The sequence below is a fragment of the Parasteatoda tepidariorum genome, chromosome 5, assembly GCF_982258835.1.
Source record: "Parasteatoda tepidariorum strain Cologne lab strain chromosome 5, Ptep-v5.0, whole genome shotgun sequence".
NCBI lineage: Eukaryota > Metazoa > Arthropoda > Arachnida > Araneae > Theridiidae > Parasteatoda > Parasteatoda tepidariorum.
In genome coordinates this window covers 6,128,064-6,150,090 of record NC_141759.1, presented here as the reverse complement: position 1 = coordinate 6,150,090, position 22,027 = coordinate 6,128,064, and the positions used below count along the sequence as shown (strand labels likewise).

At 28.5% G+C, this 22,027-nt stretch overlaps 1 protein-coding gene across 2 annotated transcripts; it reads left to right on the top strand.

Moving 5' to 3' along the window:
• The first annotated feature begins 1,077 nt into the window (after positions 1-1,077).
• On the top strand, positions 1,078-19,162 carry LOC107449832 (uncharacterized). 2 transcript variants are annotated; one of them, XM_087163274.1, is made up of 4 exons: positions 1,170-1,213; positions 1,755-1,851; positions 9,224-9,615; positions 17,800-19,162. In XM_087163274.1, exons 3-4 carry the CDS (start codon positions 9,232-9,234, stop codon positions 18,208-18,210), a joined length of 795 nt encoding a protein of 264 aa, XP_087019400.1. In that variant the 5' UTR covers positions 1,170-1,213; positions 1,755-1,851; positions 9,224-9,231; the 3' UTR covers positions 18,211-19,162. The 2 variants fall into 2 exon arrangements, with proteins under 2 accessions (XP_087019399.1, XP_087019400.1); XM_087163273.1 differs by lacking the exon at positions 1,755-1,851 and having other exon boundaries at positions 1,078-1,213.
• The last annotated feature ends 2,865 nt before the right edge of the window (positions 19,163-22,027 follow it).

The window sequence follows — 22,027 nt, the reverse complement described above, 5'->3', positions numbered from 1 at the left end:
AAGGATTGCTTCAAAAATGTCTGCATTATTTCACTGCGACAGAATTAAATAATTCGAAACAGTTAAATTCTCTGAAAATACCTAAGTAAGAGCAGGTTTATTGTAGTATTAATAATTAGAATATAAGTTTAATATAATACCCGGATGCCCCCTTTGGGGGCGGGACGGGGTTTTAGCAATAAATTAGCATAAGTTTAATATAACATATTGCATATATTTAACAAAAGGCTTATTATTTTTCGGATTTGTATTAAAACATGCATAAATATTTTAATAAAAGCATTTCATTTATTCAAATTACTTAAATAAAAAAATAGCAATATATTAAATTAAAAATAAAAATTAATAACGGTTGAGAAAAATTCAATAATCTCCTCATAACGCATGTGATATTGTAACAAAAATAACAAAATGATGTCCTAACTTTTACTTAGTGAAAGCGCATGCAAGATGCGTTAATTAATAAGTTATTTATCATCGAATTTTTTGGTCAAGAATTAACATGATTGCATATAAAGTCATAAATACGAATGCTTTAGTGTTTAAAATCTAAAATGGTTTAAAAAAATTATGATTGCTTCAAAAATTTCTGCATAATTTCATTACAACTGAATAAAATAATTCGAAACAATTGAATTCTCTGATAATACTTAAATAAGAGCAGGTTTATTGTAGTATTAATAATAAGAATGTAAGTTCAATATAAAATATTGCACACATTTAACAAAAGATTTATTATTTTTTAGACTTTTATTAAAACATGCTTATTAAGTTTTAATAAAAGCATTTCATTTATTCGAAATCACCTAAATAAAAAAAAATAAAAAAATTGAAAGTAAAAATAAAAATTTTAAAAAAATATTAAGTAATCTACTCATAACGCCTGCGATATTGTAAAAAAAATAACAAAATTGATGTCCTAACCTTTCGCTTTCTGAAAACGTGTGCAAGATGCGTTAATTGATAAGTTATGTATCATCGCATTATTTGGTCAAGAATTAGCATGATTAGATTATAATCTTGCATGAATACAAGGGGATAATCCCAGGTTGATGTTACTAAAGATATATGCACTGAACATCGTGATTTTAAGGGTTGTTAAAACTTCAAATCTGATTGGCTGGCGGGAGAGCCACTTTACAATAAATAGAACAAGTCGCTGCGACATCGTATTCTAGAGGGATCTTACTATGTGAATGATTCTACCAAAAAGGTAAAATTATCTTCTTTTTTTTTCTATAAAATTACGTACATTATTATCTAAAACGGAAAAAAAATTATTTAAAGACTTCACATAATGTTAGAAAATATAAAAAGAAAATTATACTTATATATTTTCACTTAGATTTCGTATTTTATTAGATAAAAAATAAAGTATGCTTATGTAAATTGATCGAATCAAATATAAAGACTTAAACTGTAAGGAAATTTAAATTTTTTTGGAAAATAAATCATTTTATTTGCCTTTCTTCCTAAATGTGATTATTTTTTGCAGAGCAAAAAAGCTTAAGTATTAGAAAGTAAGGCTTTAAGTAAAAGAATAAAAATAAATTTTAAAGCTAGCTATCTTGAGATGTTATTTAAAAATGAATTTGACGATTCTCTTAAAAACACATTTTTATAAGTGTTAAATCAAAACTAATTTTTTTTACCAACTATAAAGTTGATATTTTTTAATATTCCTAATTTTGAAAAGAGAATATTTCTAATTTTGCTAATTTATTTTTTGTTGTACTAAAACTTTATTTTAATAGATAAGTCTTAAAGAATTCTATTTATGAGTATTCTGAAGTATCTAGAGCCTGTAACATCTTTTACAAAAAATTTCTGGTTGTTGTGAAAAAATATTAAGTAAGTAGAAAATTTTTAATTTTCACCAAGATTTGAAAAAACATATGTGACTTTTAATGTATATTGTATATATTAGAATCTTTGAATTTTTTGTATTGCAGTATTTAAAATTATTTTAATACATTAATTTTATTATGTACTACTATATCTAATTATTATTATATAATATATTATTATTATATATACAATATATTATTATATAATATATATTAATTAGATAAATATTAATATTATAAATTTACTAAAATAAGAATTAATTATTAAGAAATAAGCTTTCCTACTGCAGGTAAAAATAATACAAACTGGGTAAGCATTAATTTACTTTCAAATTATCTAAATTAAAGAAACATTTTAATAGTGATTTTAAATACTCATGATTGTAGTTAATAATGATTTCATGATTTTACTTTTACGAACACAACTATAAAAATTAAAAATAGAAATTGCGTTTGAATTATTTATACCATAAGTTAAACTGAACAATATTTTAATTAAAATTATTTTATTAAAATATAACACATTATTTTGTTCTAATCAATAAAAATTAACAAATTGAGTAATCTTAGAAAAAATGCACTTCTCTCAAATCTTATCTTTCTAAAATGTTATTTGAATATATTTCTTTAACATATTTTTCAAAATTAAGCATTTTTTAATCGGATATTTAAATAAATAAAGTATAAAAGCAGATATCACAGAATTGTTATAAAAATATGCAAGATTATAGCAAGGTAAAGTAAAACATTTTTTACAATTAACAGAGTATAATTATTTTATTTTATTTATTTCGTGAAATTAAAAGAAGCAAAATACGTAAATAAAATTGTTTTTATTTAAGATTGAATATGGGAAATCGCAGTCATGGGATAAAAAATATTAAATCTATTAAAAATGTATCTTTTTTCAATCAAAGATATATTTTGCTGAAGGTTTCAAATAATTCAATGCCTTTATTTAAAGAATATTTTTGATGATATAAAACTGGATTATTATCAAATTTTCCAATAATAATAATAAAAATATTAAAAGAAAAAGAAATTTATATTTTTCGATTCTTATAAATAGTATTTTCTTAAACGCTTGATAATATTAGCCTCTGCTTAAAAAATGAAAAAAAATTTCATTCTTTTATTTAACTTACCTCAGAAATGTTTATAAAATATCACAATAAATATATCCATAAAAATAAATAAACGTTTGACGTCATCAACATCCTTATTGTTTGTGAGCTTCACAACGGTTATTTCCCTTATTTTACGTCACAAAACTGAGAAAGGGAGTTTTCCCTTCTTATCTTCTTATACCCACCCTCCACCTCCTCTCTCTCTCTCTCCCTAATCCACCGGGGTCAAATTAATGTCACAAAAAAAGAAAAGAATTGGCGTTATTTAATACATTGATTCGGATATTTATTTCTGAAATATCCGATGATATATGGTGCCATTTAAAAATTCGATTTACATCATTTAATTTCTTCACTGTTATAACACGAAAAATAAAACAGAAAAAATGAATTTTAAATAATTATTTGAGGAAATGTACGTATATTATATTGTGATAGAATATTAACAGATAGTAAGACAGTAGATAATTTCATAATAACTTACGATATTATGAAAGCATTATATAAATATTGTGCTTTCATAATATCGTAATTTTTTTTAACTGCGCAAAAACGATAAACAAGTTGCAATTAATGGAAAATCAAATAATATCATTTGAGAAAATATAAATTAATGCTGCATTATTATACACTGAATATATGCAATAAAGCTTTACTGAAATTTTGTTTGTATATGCAAACTTCGGGATTTTTTAAATGAAAATTTTATAAAAACCCGCTTTATTTTATTTAAATATTTTTTTTTTAAAATTGAAATTGAATTTTCGTCAGCGATACTTTTAAGAACTTTAGCATGCTGAAAATGTTTAAATATCACTGTCAGGACTCAATATTTGTGTTATTTAATATGTTAACTCAAAGACTATTATTGAAATATGGTAGGTTCTGATCACTTGATCCATTTCATATAAGATTTGTTTATTGTTATAAAACAAAAAACAAGTGATTGGAAAGTACAGTTAAACTATCATTTTAGCGTATTTACTGTGGCAGACATTTAACATACCAAAACATAAATATCACGGGATTTATATAAATATTTAATTGTAGTAGTTATTAAAATAATTTTAATTTAAATTAGTAAATCTAAGAAATGAAAAGATAAAAAATAATTTATTTTCTCCACTTTAAACATGAAAACTGTATAGTATTTAAGTTCCATAAAAGTTGAATATCATGTATTTTCGCCTTGCTTTGTCCTTTGCACTGCCCCCTGCTTCCTCCCTTCATTATTCTCACCTTCCGATGGAGAAATAGGTGACCTTTCCCGGCAAGAACTTTGATCTCGATTTTATATAGGAATAGGTAGAAAACTATGAAGGAATTAGAAGATTATATAGCAATAGGCAGACGTGCCAACTTTTAATCCCTTTCATTATCATTTTTCCCAGTGGTATTAAAATGGAATTAAAACTTCAATTTTAAGCAAACAAATACGTTGCATTTGAAAAAAATTAAGTTGACAACCATGATAGTAACGCATATTAATATATAAGCTTAATTTTTGTAAGAATAGTGGTGATCAAAATCATTTAAAAATTAAATTTATAAAAGAAAAAATAGTATATATTTACTACCACTTTAAATATGAAAATAAAATCTCCCACAAAATGCGGGCATATAGTGGTAGTTAAATATAATCGTAATTTAAAACGTTCCTAATTTCTGTGAACGATTTGAAACTACATTTTTATACACATAACTGAATATATAATATGGATGCATTAAAATATAGACAAACAGATATTGCGTTTCATTATTATTTTTTTTTTAGAAAATAATAAAAATCTGGTTTATTTGGTTTAAATCAGATTTTTGTTTTTATTTAAATCGGATGGTATATAATTTTTAAATATACCTATGGAATTTTAGTGTATATCTAGCTATTTTTTAAAATATAAATAAAATCGAAATATTATTTAAAATAAATCGTAACAATACATTAGAAACTATATTGCTGCATGAAAAGAAATATTGCCTTTTATCTTAGCTTAATAATTGGCAAACATTTCTATATCAAATAACTTAAGTTGACCCAGTTGTTTAAGAAATGTCCCTCTACAAGAAAAAGCGATCTGAATTTTTTTTCACGTTTTGATACCATATTAAGATAACTTACTCTTAATTGTTATTTGCACTATAATATTCAGAAAAAGATGCGCAATGTCAAAATTGAAAGTGGTTTCGAAGATAATGTTGTACTTTCATTAGTATCATGTTTCTCTCTCTCCCTCCCTCTCTCTTTTATTTCGAAAAAAAAAATCATTTACAATAATTACTTTCTGTTTGTGTGTAAGAAGAAAAAAAACTTTTACTTTGTTCTGAGTTTGCATTGTTTAAAAATGCAAATGAATTATAAAATTTTTAAAATTCTATTTCAAAGGCTCTATGATTTATTACACATAACTTACAATTGCCATTTTGCCAATTGGGTACTTACACTTCAAGAAGAAGACCTCCCATACCCACACACGTGACCTATGACGTTAGCGCCAGCTCATCTTTATCAACATAATGGCGTATTAAAGATGAGCTAAGTTTCTCAACATAAGTTAGAATATTAATAAACTATAAGTTAAATACAGAGCAGTGTCCCACACCGAATGAGTTGAAATATAATTCTTTCTCGTCTACTTAACTTAGATTTATTATTTGTTTACGTATTTTATTTCAACCGTGATATATTTTTGTTTTGTGTACCTGGCAACTACGATGCAGAATTAGTTTGCTCGTGTTCCATATTGCTTCGTGCCTGCCTTCGAATAAAGTCTGTGTGTAAATATATATTGAAAGAATTGAAATTTTTGAGAAAGAATTTTAGTGAAAGAATTTAGAATGTGTCACTTAAGAGAATCGATACTTGACGAGTTTGGCTTACTCGAAATGGAACGGAAAGAACAAACAAATGCCACTTTTCAACAACCAATCAGGGTCGAGATACCCACACTACATCACTTGCAGACTTAAAACTTATTAACACAGAAATAGCATTCGATAAATTTTATAGCCACGAAAATCAATAAAAAATTCAAATAATGTCATATTAAATATCTTTATACATTTTGAAATCAATGTGTTCTTTTAAAAAAATTTTTAAAAAAAACCAATCGATTTAAATTTAACGAACCAATATTATTTATACTATGCATAATTATATATTTCTATATTTTTAATCCATTTTATATTCACTTTACATGGTTCCATTATGTTAATTTTTATGGTTTTAGTTATAATTATTTGCTGCGGCGACTGCTCGTGGATATCGGGAGGATATTATTTTTATTTAATTTTTATTTGCATTAAAAAAATCATTTTGAAGTTTCTTGAACATGGAAGAAGTTCTCTCTTATCATTGGTTTATAGCATAGGGAGGGGAATGAAATATTTCTATTATTTATCACTCAAAATTTCTCGGTAAATTTTGTCATATTTATATCTTAATTTTCTTGGTTTCTTAAATGATTTGTCAATAATTTTAATTATGTGAAAGTGATATTACTTTTCTTTATTGTATATACTAATTTTATACATCGTTTAATAGTTTCATTATTTTTTTTTATTCTCTGTTATACACAAATTATCCACGTCTAGAAACTACAGTTTTCTATAATTAGAAGGAGGAAAAAAGAATCCTACAAAAAAAAGTTTGGGCGTGTAAACATTCTTTTCGCACCATTTTTGCTAAAAATTAAATTATTTATGACCACAAATGTTTATTAATCAACTAACTGACTAATTTTTCTCAATAATAGTTAAACATGGTTCATCGAAGCTCTGTCGCCAAGAAAAATAAAAAAGCCACAATTTACGTCCCTTACACTTGGAGCAATGCGATGATTTAAAACTATATATATATAATCTTTATCTGGGATTTAGAGCGAACGGATAACTTAAATATTTTAAAAATTATTAAGCATTTTTTTTATATATCGCCCATTTGTGCGTCATTTTTCCATCAAAATGAAAACTATCAAAATCACTGCCTTATTTTCAGTTTTTGAAAATTTTTATGAGTCCGGATAATGCAGCATTGGAGTAAGTTTTTAAATATTAAAAAATTAGAGCGCAGGGGCTTTTTATTTACACAAAAACTGTGGCCTTTCGTCAAATTGACATTTTGCACCATTTTTTAGAATATTCATTGACAGCGACTTTTGATAGGCTAAACTTGTCTCTTAGCAGTCATTAAGGCTCCTATACTACCAGAGTTGACCTATCAAGCAATATTGGAGCAAACAAGTTCTCAAGTTAACGTTATTTTAGTATTCGTTATGTTATTACAGAGATGCCAACTGCTGCGGACACGCCAAAATAATTTAAAAAACGGTAAATAACTACAAAGTAAATTTTTAAAATAGTTGACAATATTTGCTTGCTCTTAAGAATGTAAAGCATGTGATAAGTACTTTAAAGTGGTGAATTATATAAGCCTACGCATTGTTTCGAAATAGTGGTGGATTAAAATCTACTAAATTGAACTTATGAAACCAAGAATTACAATTAATAAACTACCACTTGAAAATATTTATTCGCTGTGCTTATGATAGCTCTTTGCTCCAACAATAAATGATAAGTCGGCCTGTCTAATTCAGGGGCTCTAGCAGTCATGAGTAACTATTGAAAAGTCACAGCAGTTATAAAAATAACATATTGTTCGCAAAAAAATATGATTTTATGTGACGATGGAGCCTTTGATAAACAGCCTTAAATGCCATTGAAACGATTGATTTTTTTTCCAGTTTTCTCACGATTTGTAATATATCATGCCACCTATTGACAGAACGAAAAAGCCACAACTGCTCTGCCTTTCTTACAGCCGATAATGTAAGAACCAGGGTTGGAGTTTTTGCCAGGCCAGTGGCAAAAACCGGCAAAAACTGGCAAAAATCAAATTTTCTAAATTGCTGATTAAATATTATTACAAAATACATGAAACAAATTTAAATCAATCATAAGGAATAATAATTTTGTTACATTACATGAAAAATTATTTTAAAAATATTAATAATTAGTATGAGGTTAATAATTGTTAAAAGATTGAAAGTTTTTGACCTCTTTTAGGATCCTTAAATAAATGTTTTTTACAAATTTTATTTTTTCTTACTTCTTCATAACAACTTTTGGTATGTATTATTTTACGTTATATCACTCTTACACTATATTTAAAGATAGACATAAGAAAGCTAAAATGGATGTTTTATTAGATAGATTTTGATAAATACCTCATTTCTCTATATTACTTCAAAATGCAAACAAAACCACACAGTTGAGACAGCACAAATTGTATTATGATGATGAATAAAGAATTGAATTTCCCCAAATTTAAAAAAATTGCATTGATACTTGTATACTTTAATTAGCTACACATGTTGACAGATATTTTATTCTTTAAATTATAGTTATATTAAATTAAAATAAGCTCATTTCACTGGAAAAAGAGAATAATCACTAATTTTCCGATCATACTAAAATGATATATTAATACATTATGTTATGATTTAATTATGGAATAATAATTTTGTTAATTTCTGTTAATTAGATATATTTATAGTATATATTTATATTTTAGGAATAATTTTATATCAAAAATGTGTTTTTGTCCTCTCATGTTGGAAAATATAGGTTTTTTCCACTTTTTGCCACTTTGCTTGGCAAAAACCTGTTTTTGCCAGGACAGTTTTTACCGGTATTTACCATGGTTTTTTCCACCTGCCGCAAAATCTTGCCAACCCTGGTAAGAACGGACTTGAAAGCTGCCACCGGCGGCGTAAGCCAAGGGGTTAAGACAATACCTCCTAAAGGACAGAAGACCTCAATGCGGGTTACCACAAACAAGAAACCTGATCCTGTAGTAGTCCCAATGTAATGACATCTTTCGTATTTCTTCCACTGCGCAGTTTATGTTCTCTTTGTCAGACTACTGAATTGATCCGTGCTGAGGCTTTCTCTCTTCTAGGAAGTGTCGCCTATACCCTGGCCACCTTAGATTGTTTTTGTGCGTTATCGCGATAATTTTTGCTCCTAACAAAGTGTTGATGTTATAATACTATTTCATAGTAGCATATATGCGACTACTATTTGATGATATAGTATCCTCCCTATAAAACGGGGTGTGACGTATGGATGTTGTCTCCGAATCATCCTCAAGGATGTTTTTGCAGACTGTCGCCAGCTCTGCAGCTGTAGTGTGACGTGAATAAAAGTTTCAAGATAAATAAATGCTAGTCTACACTCGTTGTATCTTTGCAGGTGATAAAATGAGTCATCTTTCGTTGCTCTCATGGAATGTGTTCCACGATCCACAGTTTTGGCAACACTTCGAAAAGGAGGTGAAGGAAAAGACATGGAGTTGCGAATTCAACAATGACATCCTACAATCGAGCCTGGAGAATGATGCCGCCCTTTATGACGATCCTACAACCTTCAAGAAGCGCAGGAGTGGCGTTCAACAGTGGACAATGAACACCGCCCTCTGGGTAGCCACTGTTCTGGGTGCCTGCAAGGAGCTCAGCAACGGAGAGAATGGTGAATATGTGCGACAACTTGACGAGTTAAAGATTTTGGAAGCGTTTTCTGACTATTTGGATCATTTGAATTTCTTCCAAATGGTGGCTGATAAGATGGCTTCACTAGGACAGAGGGTTCGTATATTTTCCCCTATAATTTACTAAATGTATAAAGCAAAGGGGCTATTCCACGGTAACTTACGTTACATTCACATAAACTTTATTGCATTGAGAACTTAAAAGCAAAAAATAATACGAATACACATATTAAAATAAAGTGATTTCTTAAAATTACAATCAAAACCAAAAGGAACCTAATTAAAATAATTATTATTTTTCAATTTAAACAGTGTGAAAGTCTAAAATTAGTGTGGTAACTTACGTTACCGAAAAAGGAATGGCATAAATTTGCAATATGCTTGAAGGCAAAATTCTGTTCTTATACAAAAGTTTCATGATTAAGATTATATGTATCATTTTTCTGACATGTTTAAATATTTCTTATGCCTAGATTTAAGATTTTATTTCAAAAGTTAAATTAAATAAAATTTTTTAAGTGGGTAACTTACGTTACAGTAACTTACGTTACGAAATTCACTTTGTATCAAACTTTTATCAAATAATGTACAAATGCAAATTAAGTTGTTTAAACAGTATAGTGCAGGGGAGAAAAAGTGTACATGAAGTAAATTCAGATACTTTTGACTCACACATAACTGCAAACTTATTAAGTCCTCTGTTATTAACTAGTACAGGAGGCTCAATTCTTTTCACCATGCTTTCTTTCTGGTAGAATATTTCATCCCTTTTTTCTGGCCATTTACAATAGATTCCCACAGCAGCCATTACATTGACTTTAAATTCTTGCTCTGCAGCAGACATTACCACACCAGGATATAACATGTCCTCCTATCTAACCATATATCAACCCCCAACATTTATCTTGGATTCATCATTTTCTTTTTCAGCATCTTTCACTAAAAAAAACTCTTCTGGTATGCCTTCTTGTACTCTTAAATTGTGGATCTGCTTAATGTTTTTAATCTGTGGAGATTTTGAGAATAGATTAGACACTCCACTCATCTGTTCTAGGGACTCACACTCAGCTGTTTTTTCTAAATATAAAATAAATTTCCAAAGAATTTCGAAAGATGGAACATTATAAATTTTGTTGAAGGCTTCCTTAGTCAATCCGAACTTTTCATGATTCTTACAAAGACAAACATTGCCTGGAAGTTTGCTACTAAGCAAGACATGCTTTGGACGGAGCTCAAAGAATTTAGTTTTTCCAGTTTTGCATTCTTACTTTTTTGTACTTTTTTTTGCTACCATTAGCATCTCTAATTATAACTACATCCTTAACTCCCGGTGCCTGTCGAAAGATTTCGTTCAATTTTGAAAACGTATGAATGCCAACACCCAAATTAATAACTAAAAGCAAGAGTTTCATTAAAATTAATATCTTAAGGCAGTGATAATTTATTTAAACTTTAAGTATTGTAACTGGATACATCTTATTTAGTTTGTATGCCAATTTTCAAGAGGAATAAACTCATTTCACATTGGCAACTTACATTGCAAGCATGTCAGTAACTTACGTTACACATATTGAATGGGGCACAAAACAATAAATAAGTAATATTTGAAAAGAAAACTATTGCTGCTTATTTAGTGTTAGCCTCTGAGGAAGAAAAAATATTATTCTTACTTTTGTATCACTTGTTCTTTTTTACACATAAAAACTTTTTCTAGTTTTTGGTAACTTACGTTACATGCATTAATGTTTAGTTGAAATTTATATAATTAAGTGAATTTAACAACAAAAACTTATTTTAACACTGCACAACATTTCTATTAAGTGCAATAAACAATATTTATTCTTTGGAACATTTTGAAATTAAAATAATGTTAACTTACTGATTTTCAAAATCTGACCATGTTCTTTACCCAAATCAGAACAAACAAATGCCAATGTTCAATGAGCTACCAACACTAAAAAACTAAATTCTCAAAAAAAATCATTATAAATTATCAAACTTCAAACCTTTCTAATTCAGAAAACATCCAAAATGACAACATTATTCTTATTTGAATTTTCAAATGCTTTTCCCCTTTTTCATGGAATTGCCCAAAGTCTATGCTTTGAGTGCAAAGGGCAATAAATAAAATCTTTATATAACCTACTTATATATATGTGGGAGATAGTGCAGCATAGGAGTAAATAATGACGATAATTTAACAAACATAACAATTTAATAGAAATAAAAAGGATGGAAAGATATAACAGTAAACGTTATTGACATGACTCGTGAGAGCTGCCTTCGCGCAGTGGTCTCCGGAATGCATGTGACTAAGAATTAGATTGTTCTATGGTATAAAGTTAAGAGTTAATTATAAATTCGGGAGTTTCCCTTCGGGACTTCCCCTTCTGGTCTGGCTGGCGCCTCTCAATGTCAAGAGGATGATGCAACTTCCTTTAATATTACAAGATGGTAGATGACGCAATGTTCGCAGTTATTACACTATAATGCTATAACAACAGCTCCGAACTCCACATATATAGCACGATAAGGAAAAAAAGGATGAAAAGAAAAGAGAGAAAAATAGAGAAATTTAAGAAAAATAATAAGCTTTATTCGTTGCGCACAAGTATATAGAACTCATAAAGTAAGTTCAAAATATATAGAAATCATAGAAAATAATGTAAGAAAGATTAATGAAAAGAGAAGAGGAAAAATTATTAAAATAGAATATTTATTTAAAATATCTAAAATAAATTTTCTTTAAAAAAATTTATTTAAAAAAATATTAAAAAGTCTCAAAAAATCAATTAATAAAAAAAATAGTCATGTCATCAGCTCACACGACTATATCCGCAAAAAGGAGTGCTATCTAATACAGTATTAAAATAGCCAAATTTAAATATATCAATACAATAGTGTGAGGAGCACCCAAAAAAATTGAAACGAAAATAGAACATATGTAAAACATATGAGTAAATAATAAACGAAATAAAACATATTAGGCAAAAATGAGATAATAAAGTACAAAATGTAATCTATAGAGAGAGTAGCGAATTCAAATGAATTTACATTTTCTGGAATCTTCCTAGAATGATTTAAAGTATTTTATTTGTTTATATAATAATAGTTTAAATCATTCTTGAAAGATACCGGAAGGTATAAGTTCTTTTAAAGTCACTACTCGCTTTATAGATTTTATTTTGTATTTTATTCTTTATTTATCTAGCATTTTATTTTCTATTTTTTGCTTGTTTTTCTATATTTGCTTGTTTGTAGATTTCTTTTTGTTTACATGTTTTATTTCGTATATTTTTTACTTAATATGTTCTATTTTCATTCTAATTTTTTGGGTTACACTATTGTATTGACATATTTCGCTTTGGCTATTTTAACACAATATTAGAAAACACTTCTTTTGACGGATATAATCGTGTGAGCTGATGACGTATATATATATATATATATATATATATATATATATATAATACACTTTATATATATATATATATATATATATATATATATATATATATATATATATATATATATATATATATATATATATATATATATATATATATATATATATACACAGTGAATTAAAATTTTGAAAATATTAAGAAATATTTAAAATAGCTTTAAACTCCAAAAAACACACACGCAAACGCTGCTGACGTGAATTTGAGCAGATATATAAATAGCAAAAATATAATAAAAAATTGCTGTAAATCCTCAACAGTCAACAAGCTTTCGTTCAGAGGTATGTATTTTTGTTATAGATAATATATAGATCTGAAGAAATAGATCTGATCTACATATTTTATTTAAATTATTGATTCGTCGTGGTAGTTTTAAAAAGTATTTTTTTAAATTTTAAGATTTAGTACGCCGAAATGAATACGCTGAATGAATTACTAAGAAATTATTTCTCAACGATCACACAAGTTTGCAGCTACGGATATGAAAAATTAATTCAATACTGGAAGCTAACATTCAGAAGTTTTCATTTCTTTATTACAAAATAGATACGAGTTATAAATTTTTTTCAGGTACGTATTAACCTTGGTAAACAATGAGCTGCGGCTTACAAACTTTAAGTAATTGTGTCCATATTTTACTTTATTTATTATTATTTTTTTACTTGTCACAAGGTCAAAGTGGTAAAAATCTGTAGAAAATTTAGATAAACGCTATTCGCGTAACAGTTATAAAGAACTATTACTTCAACTCAAAACAGTTATAAGAGCAGTAGGTTTGTCTTTAAAATCATAATTTTATATAATGAATGACCTTTAGTTAACCCCTTGGGGACGGGTGATTCAGAAAAGCATTCGTATAAAATCAGAATCAAGTTATAATTAAATAAAAAACGGTAACTTAAATGTAGTCGTTGTTAATTTGACAGACTTACTTTGCTTTTACTTTAAATATTGTTAGTTTAATCACATATATAATCAATATTAATTCAAAGTATAACTAAATAGTTTTATTTTGAACTAAGTAATGGTGAATTAAATAAATCAAACAATTGAAACTCCGCCCACAAGTAAACAGCTAGAGAATTACTTTGATTACCAGTTTTATCTTTTTACCCTGGTTGATACGGTTTTATGCTGGCACGTATTTGTGACAGTCGGTGCGAAAGGGTTAAAGAAAAGTAGTCCAGGTATATATAAAAAAAAGAAATAACTACATATAAATTCAATTGTGTTGACCAAGTCTTCGTTGTTGAAACTAAATAATTCTAGATTTCTTTTTCTTTTTATGATTTTATTTAAACAATCAAACGAAAATATGTACATCAATAAACATAATTATTTCAAGTAATTTCTAGTAAATAAACTCTAAAGTGAATAAAACTCACTAACAAATTTTTTAATTATAAAAGATTCCCAAGGAAATAATTATGAGGTATAGACTCAGTGTCTTTCTTTTTCACGATTTCGAGAGTGTTACTCTTATTATAACTTTGAGATCACGTGGCTTCGAAAACGTTGTTAGAAAAACTCCGCCCAGAGTCCCACCATTGTACATAACCATAATTCTTACAGTTAGTTGATAGTAAATAAAAACTATCTCTCTATTCTAAAAAAAAGTTTTTGCAGTTAATTTTGTCCCCTGAAAAACTTTTTAACTACGTGATGAAAATCTAAAATTAAGGAATCAATTCATTCAGAATCTTTCAGGGAAGACATTTAGGGCATTCAAATCTTTTACATAATTTTAAATTTTTATTTATTTTAGTTTTAAAGCACGATTTTGCAGTTAATAATGAAGAATAACCGCCGTTCACAACAGCCAATCACATGTCTAAAAACGGCAAGCTTAAAAAAGCGATTTACAAGTCTGAATTTTCTTTTTCAGAGATGCAACCAATCACAAAAAGTTAGAATTTCATTCTTCAGTTTTACAACATCTCAACTTATTTCGTATTGATATATTGATTAATCTGATTATTTGTTTTCTAAAACGTTAATTCGTAAGTTTAATCTGGTTTTAAGGTTTTAAATCTTAATTCGATTTGTTTATTTACAAGTAATGCCTAAAAAGAAAAGACCTAACATTACTAAAAAGTCGCAACTCAATGCGAAAGCTAATCGAAAGCGGGAAAAACGTAAACTTCATAGTATAGAAGAAAATAATGCTCTTTTGCTTATACAACCTAACGATGATTCAACTAACAAAAAAAAAGTTAAACTAACAAAGGTTGAGCTAAAAGAGAATGTGTGTAATTGCTACACAGTCGCAACAACATCGACTTTCATTTGCCCACATCAAACCAGACCTGTAAATACAGAAAATGTGGTTGGAATGCACACTGTACCAATTCGCTTTCGCAATGTTGACAATGATATGGACCAAAATCCTAATCCACCTATTTTAAAATCAAAACAACATGAGTTTGCTGGTGATTTATCGAAATTGTTACCTATCAAAGTGGCAAAACATAGTCTTGGCAAAATGTTTTCAAAATGCAGTTATTGTGGAGCTTTGAGATTTGCTTCTGCAAAAGGGCGCTCTGTTAATTCTTGCTGCCATAATGATAACATACATATACCTCCGCTGCATGAATATCCTTTATTTTTGAAAAACTTACTTCTTTCTGATGAGCAAGAAGCAAAATTATTTAGGCAAAATATCCGTGTATACAATTCATCATTTGCGTTTGCCACTTTTAGTGCTAAATTTCTTCAAGATGAAAGCAGAGGTCCACCGTTGATAAAAATTCAAGGACAAGTATATCACCATGCGACAACATCCCTAAATTCAGCAACCAATGCTCCAAGGAATGGACAAATATATATTTATGACAGTGTTGAGGAGGCTATTAAACTATGCATGAATTTAGACAATCTTCAGTTGACAAGGCATATTGAAAAATTATTAAGGGAAGTCAATCCATATGCACAGAAATATCGGATGCTCAGAGATTTAACTATTCATGATAGTGAATTTGTTTTACAATTTCAAAGATTTATATTCGATGATAAAAGAAGATACAATAAACCTACTTCTTCTGAATTAGCTGCCATTATTGTTTCCAAAGATGGTGTTGTTCCTGTATGCGATTTAACTGTATATCCTAAACAAGAAATAAGAGAAACGAGTATAATAAACCAAAGATCTCAACATGCTGATCCTATGGTCTTTCCTTTACTTTTTCCTAAAGGCGATTTAGGATGGACTTATCAAATGCCTTCGCAAAAAGGAAAACAAATAAGTCCAATTCAATATTATGGGCATAGGTTAGCCTTACGACCTAATGGTCCTTTTAACCCGTTATTGAATGCTAGAAAATTATCTCAGCAGTATGTGATAAATTGCTATTTGTTGGTTGAAAGTCAGCGATTAGATTTCATTAGAAACAATCAAGGAACCCTGCGCACTGAATGCTATCAAGGGTTAATTGACCATGTTGAAAGGAATTCTTTAAATGAAACTGACAGAGTAAGGTTGGGCACAGCTGTTATACTACCAGCTACGTATATTGGGTCACCTCGAAGTATGCAACAACTGTATCAAGATGCAATTGCTATTTGTCGGAAGGTTGGAAGGCCTGATTTTTTTATTACGATGACATGTAATCCGCAGTGGCCAGAAATTACTGAAACTTTAAAAGATCATTTTATTAAAGGTACTACTGTAAATGACATTTCAATAATCGTCACAAAGATTTTCCAAGCTAAAGTGGATGAATTAATTCATGACTTAACAAAAAAACATGTTTTAGGCCCTATTGTGGCATACGTTTATACGATAGAATTTCAAAAAAGAGGGCTCCCACATGGGACAAAGTCTGTATTATTGTGATTATCATTTTTTTTTAAACAAGTTTCATATTAAGATTATATCTGCACATTGATGTTAATTTCTGACAATTTTGGCTCATTTAGAGAACAAATAGGACATAGAAGGAACTGTAGTCAACGAAAAAAAGTGACATTGATATTGACACACTGCTTATTCTGCATTTAAGAAAATTAATTCTTTTCGATGATAGCAGTTAATATTCAGTTTAATATTGAAATATATGAAATCAAAGCATTCTTGGTTTTGCGAAGCAAACCAAGCAAGAATTGCGAAGCAATTCTCCGGGGGTTGGCGAGCGTCAGCGAGTAGGGGGCGGAGCCCTCTAGTTAAATAAATAATCAAAAAAGCTTAAGAGGTAATATAAATAGAGGTAACAAGAGAAACCAGAGTTGCCAGGAGGGGCAAATCAGGTCAAAATGTATTTCCACATACGAGTACTATGAAGAGGGAGCGAAGAATCTCTTCTGTTTCTTCTCATTCACGCCTGGCAAGTCTTGAAAATGAGCACCAGGTTTTGAGCGCTTAAAACTTGTCGACTGTTATTTTCTATTTAGGTATTTCTGAAGCGAATGAAGTTTTTAATCAAGTAATAAATTAGTTGATTATTGATATAGCCAAAACTGCTCACAACATCAAATTCCTCTATAATTCAATTTCAGCATCCTTATTACAAATCAATGCTTAAAAACTAAACAACATGAATAAAGCACAAATAAAAGTACAGAAATGAATATACTTTAGTTTCGGCCCTACAAGGATCTTCTTCGGTGGATAAAGACCAAACAGTTTATTTGATGCTCCATTTGAAGACAAATGAGGAAGGTTCTTGCTTGTAGAATTGAAACTATAGTATCTCCATTTCTGTAACTTTGTTTGCGCTTTATTCATGATGTTTTTGCTGTAGTCTACAAATACCAAAGTGTACCCTTTTCTTCCTATGGACATAGTAGGAAAAAATTACATTCCTTTATTTCTTTGCTAACAGGTGAAACCTCTAAGCCAGGATTCATCAGGAATCCACGACATCGATAAACTAGATCCCATCATGTTGGTTGGTTACTCAGAGAAATTCGAGGACATGATGAACACTTCTATTTGGAATGTGTGCGTTGACAGGCACACCAAAGTGAACCCACACCACCAGGCGCACTGCATGTGGAACGGCTGTTGCGAGGATACGAATGGCTGCACGTTCTGCGAAGACAACAAGATCAAAGCCCTGCGCGAGATGATCTGCGACAAAGTGTCCAGAAGAGTCCAGAAAAACTTGGGTGGAAAACTTTCTAAAGATATGTGGGACGTGGACATCGCCTTCTTCTCCGGACTTCCCGAGGATTGGCTCGAGAAAGCGAAAAGCATGATGATGGAATTAAAAGGAAATGATACATATACTTAGCTGGAAGCACTATGCGTACTTTAAAACGTTTTATGTAGTTTTAACTATTTAAACCGTAACAACCATTAATGTATTTCATATAAAGCTGAATCGCTGTAAAATTTTAATGATGTGGGTGCAGTTGGAGCATTGCATTGTTAAACATTGTTGCAATTTTGAAAAGGTCTCGTGCTATACTGTTTCAACATTGTTGAAACTTTGAAAAGGTGTTATGTTGAACATATTCTGCGATATTCAACATTGTTGTAACTTAGAAAAGGTGCTATGCTTAACTAATATATTTAGCGTTGTATAACATTGTTGCAATTTCGAAACTGCGTCATGTTGAACTAAATTGTCAGTACAAGTTAATTATTTTCATACTTAATTACATTATATGATACTAATATTAAATTTAAGCGAAAATAGTTTTAAATTTAATCCTTATTTAGGTTGCAACAAATATGCCAAGGTTTAGCCTTAAATCGAATTTGTTTAGCCAGTGCATATGAAGTTATAAATTTGTATTTGAAATTAAATTTAGCAGAAGTTATTTATTTTGATTGATAAATATTATCGCATTCTATAAAATTTTCATAATTTACAATTGAAATGGCTTTAAAACAGTTAAACAGATTTAGACTTTGCTTGTTTTATTTTGTAATACTTTTTGCAAAACAAAGACTTAATTCAAATTATTAGAAAAATAATAAATTAATTAATTAAAAAAATCATCTTGTATGCTGAATGACACCTACCAAATGTGATGCAGTGAGTGACGTCATATTTTATACATTTTATTTAAATCGACAGTGTTATATTGTTTATTTTCCTTAAAACTCAAATATTTATTATATGAGTATATATTATATGACTTAATATGTTATTACCTTAATATTATTTATCAATGACATATTGTAATACCCTTTATTATATGAGTAAGAACTTAGGCAATAAAATAATATGAAACTTGCGTCTTTCTTTAGTTTTGATTTTTTTAAAAATTGCAATCCTGCAGATTCCAAAATTGCTGCACTTTGTGGATAAATTATGGTAGTTGTCGCAAACTTTATGTTTTAGTGTAAAAGAGATGTCAAGTTGCTACACATTGTGGATAAGTTTTTTGTAGTTGTAGCAAACTTTATTGTAACAGAGATGCCACACTTACAGCACTTTTTCGGGAAATTTCTTAGAATTACACTTAGTCGTAGGTAACTTTATGCTTTAATGTATGATTTTTGTTTTTGTAGATTTGATTTAAAATTATTTTCTACACTACTACATATGAATGATTCAAAAGTTTATGTAAAATGTCACTTTGTCGCAGCTCGTTGTGAGGCTTTTAACAAGGTTTTTCAAAACTCTTTCGCCAAGGAAAATAAAAAAAGCCACAATTTAAGGGCCTTACACTTGTAGGAAGGCTATAATTTTATATTATATACGCCATTTTGCTGTAAAGAACTATCGAATTATCTGATTCTTAGAACGGACAAATAATTAAAATATTTTAACAGACATTAAACATTTTTAAAAATCGCCAATTTGGCGACATTTTACCCTTCAGTTGAAAATTACCAAAATCAATGCCTTATTCCCAATTTAATGCAAATTCTTATGTGCTCAAATAATGCAACATTGGAGTAAGTTTCAAAATGTTAAAAGAAAAAAATTAGAACACAAACGTTTTTCATTTCCTCAAAACTGTGGCTCGTCTCCACACTGACGTTATACACCATTTTCAGAATAAACATAGACAGGAATGCCAACTGCTCCGCTTTCTGAGAAATTGGTAGCGAATTAAATAGTAAAACTTATGAAGAATAAATATAGTTACATCCACCCTTTGACAGTGTCACCACGAGGTAACTGCAATCAATAAAGTTGCATATCATAAGAATTTCGCATTAATATTTAAATTTCTCGTATGATCAGTTGAAACTAGTTAATTGGCAAAATAATTCTCATTACAATCTTCTGCAAAATTTACTAAAAAACATTTTATATTATAAATAGTTTAAATGAAGTTGTGACTATTTTATCAAAAACTCAAAATAGATGTTTATGGATCACATACTTTATTGTTCAGTTATTGTGTCAATGATGCAATTTAAGAAAACAAATAAAATTAGAAAATTATCTGTTTTTATATACAAACTAAAACAGCTGTTGCCATGTTTTGCTGAAGAATTGTTAGCTGAAGGCATACTTAAATCAGTATCTTGAAAATATTAAAAATAACTTGTTTTAAGGATTTATCTATTTTTTGCAACATAAATTTAGTGTATGCAAATAAATATGAGAATAGAAAAAAATAAACAATATTAGAATCACATAAGTGAAACTTTTATTTACACTATTATTTCCTTAATTTTTTTACAGAATAAACTCTTCTTTCTTTAGCATGGCGCAACCAGCCTCTAATAATGCTTCCAACTTCATTTACTTTAGTGTATGTGAAAACACTGCAAACAGTTTCTAAAACATAACAAAAAGAAAATATAAACAAACCAGTAGGTATTTTTATGAATAAACATAAAATTATTTCAGAACCTATTTAAAAGGTATCTCAAACTAAATTAGTAGAAGCCCAGATTTCTGTTACTCTCAGGGAAAATATTATGGGGTAACCTTGTTAAGCTGCTTTTTCAATTGCCCATCATACGTAACTTAATACTAGTTCACAAAAAATAAAATGATTTGATACATGTTTGATTCATTGTTATAAGAATAATCTAGTAACAACAACTGTAATAATGATAAAGCTATTAGTACACACAAGTACAAGTCAAAAAAAGTGTTGGATAACTGAAGTATCGTATATATATATATATATATATATATATATATATATATATATATATATATATATATATATATATATATATATATATATATATATATATATATATATATATAAACAGGGATTAAATATTACCAATAATTGCACCTGACACTCTGTAACCAAAAAAACTTTTTTTTCATTATTGCCCATCCAGCTTTAGAGTTCAACAACATCATCAGGCATGATGTGGCGAATAGCTTGTCTTGTACGTTCTTTAAAATCAGTTCCATCAAGACTTTGCAATCTAGCAGACTATGAGAAAGAAAAAAAATTATACAAATAAAAATATTTTAAAAAAGCAAATTGACATGTAAATGATATAATTAATAAAAATTTATTTTAAAGAAAACAAAATTTCATTCTGAAAATAGTTTATCGTAAATCTGTCCTTGTAAAAGAACGAGCTCTTGGAGAATCAAGAGAAAGACAATACTAAAATTTAGCATAAAATTTTTTTTTGTAAAAATACAAATATGTAAATACTAATGAAATGTTTCAACCACAATTATCAGTTAAAAATGTTAAAAAAAATTTAATAATTGAGAAAATATGCAGATCAACTACAAGTAAGTTTTATATGCCTTTTCTAGCACTAAATATTTTATCTTAAGAGATCATTGAATATTTTTTAACCCCGTCAAAAAATACATATTATGAAACACAAGATACCTACCTAAAATATATCTATAAAAGTAAACTAAGAATTAAAATGTAAACACATATATTTATTGAATTGAATTTTTGGTCTCACATGGTGGAAAAAACGATATTACTAAACATCTAGCGACAAAGAGGCACAAAAGAGTTTTGAATAATGCCGCTTCCTCGTCTAAAACGGAACAGTTTTTTCGCACTGCTAACTTTGGCATCACGGGAAAACAGCTAGCATTAGCGGAAGGGCTATTTGCTTCCCACACCATAAACCTTGATCTGAAAATCAAAGTTTCAGATCAATGGATTCTACGTCGCAAATGATCAAAACATTATACGACAAAA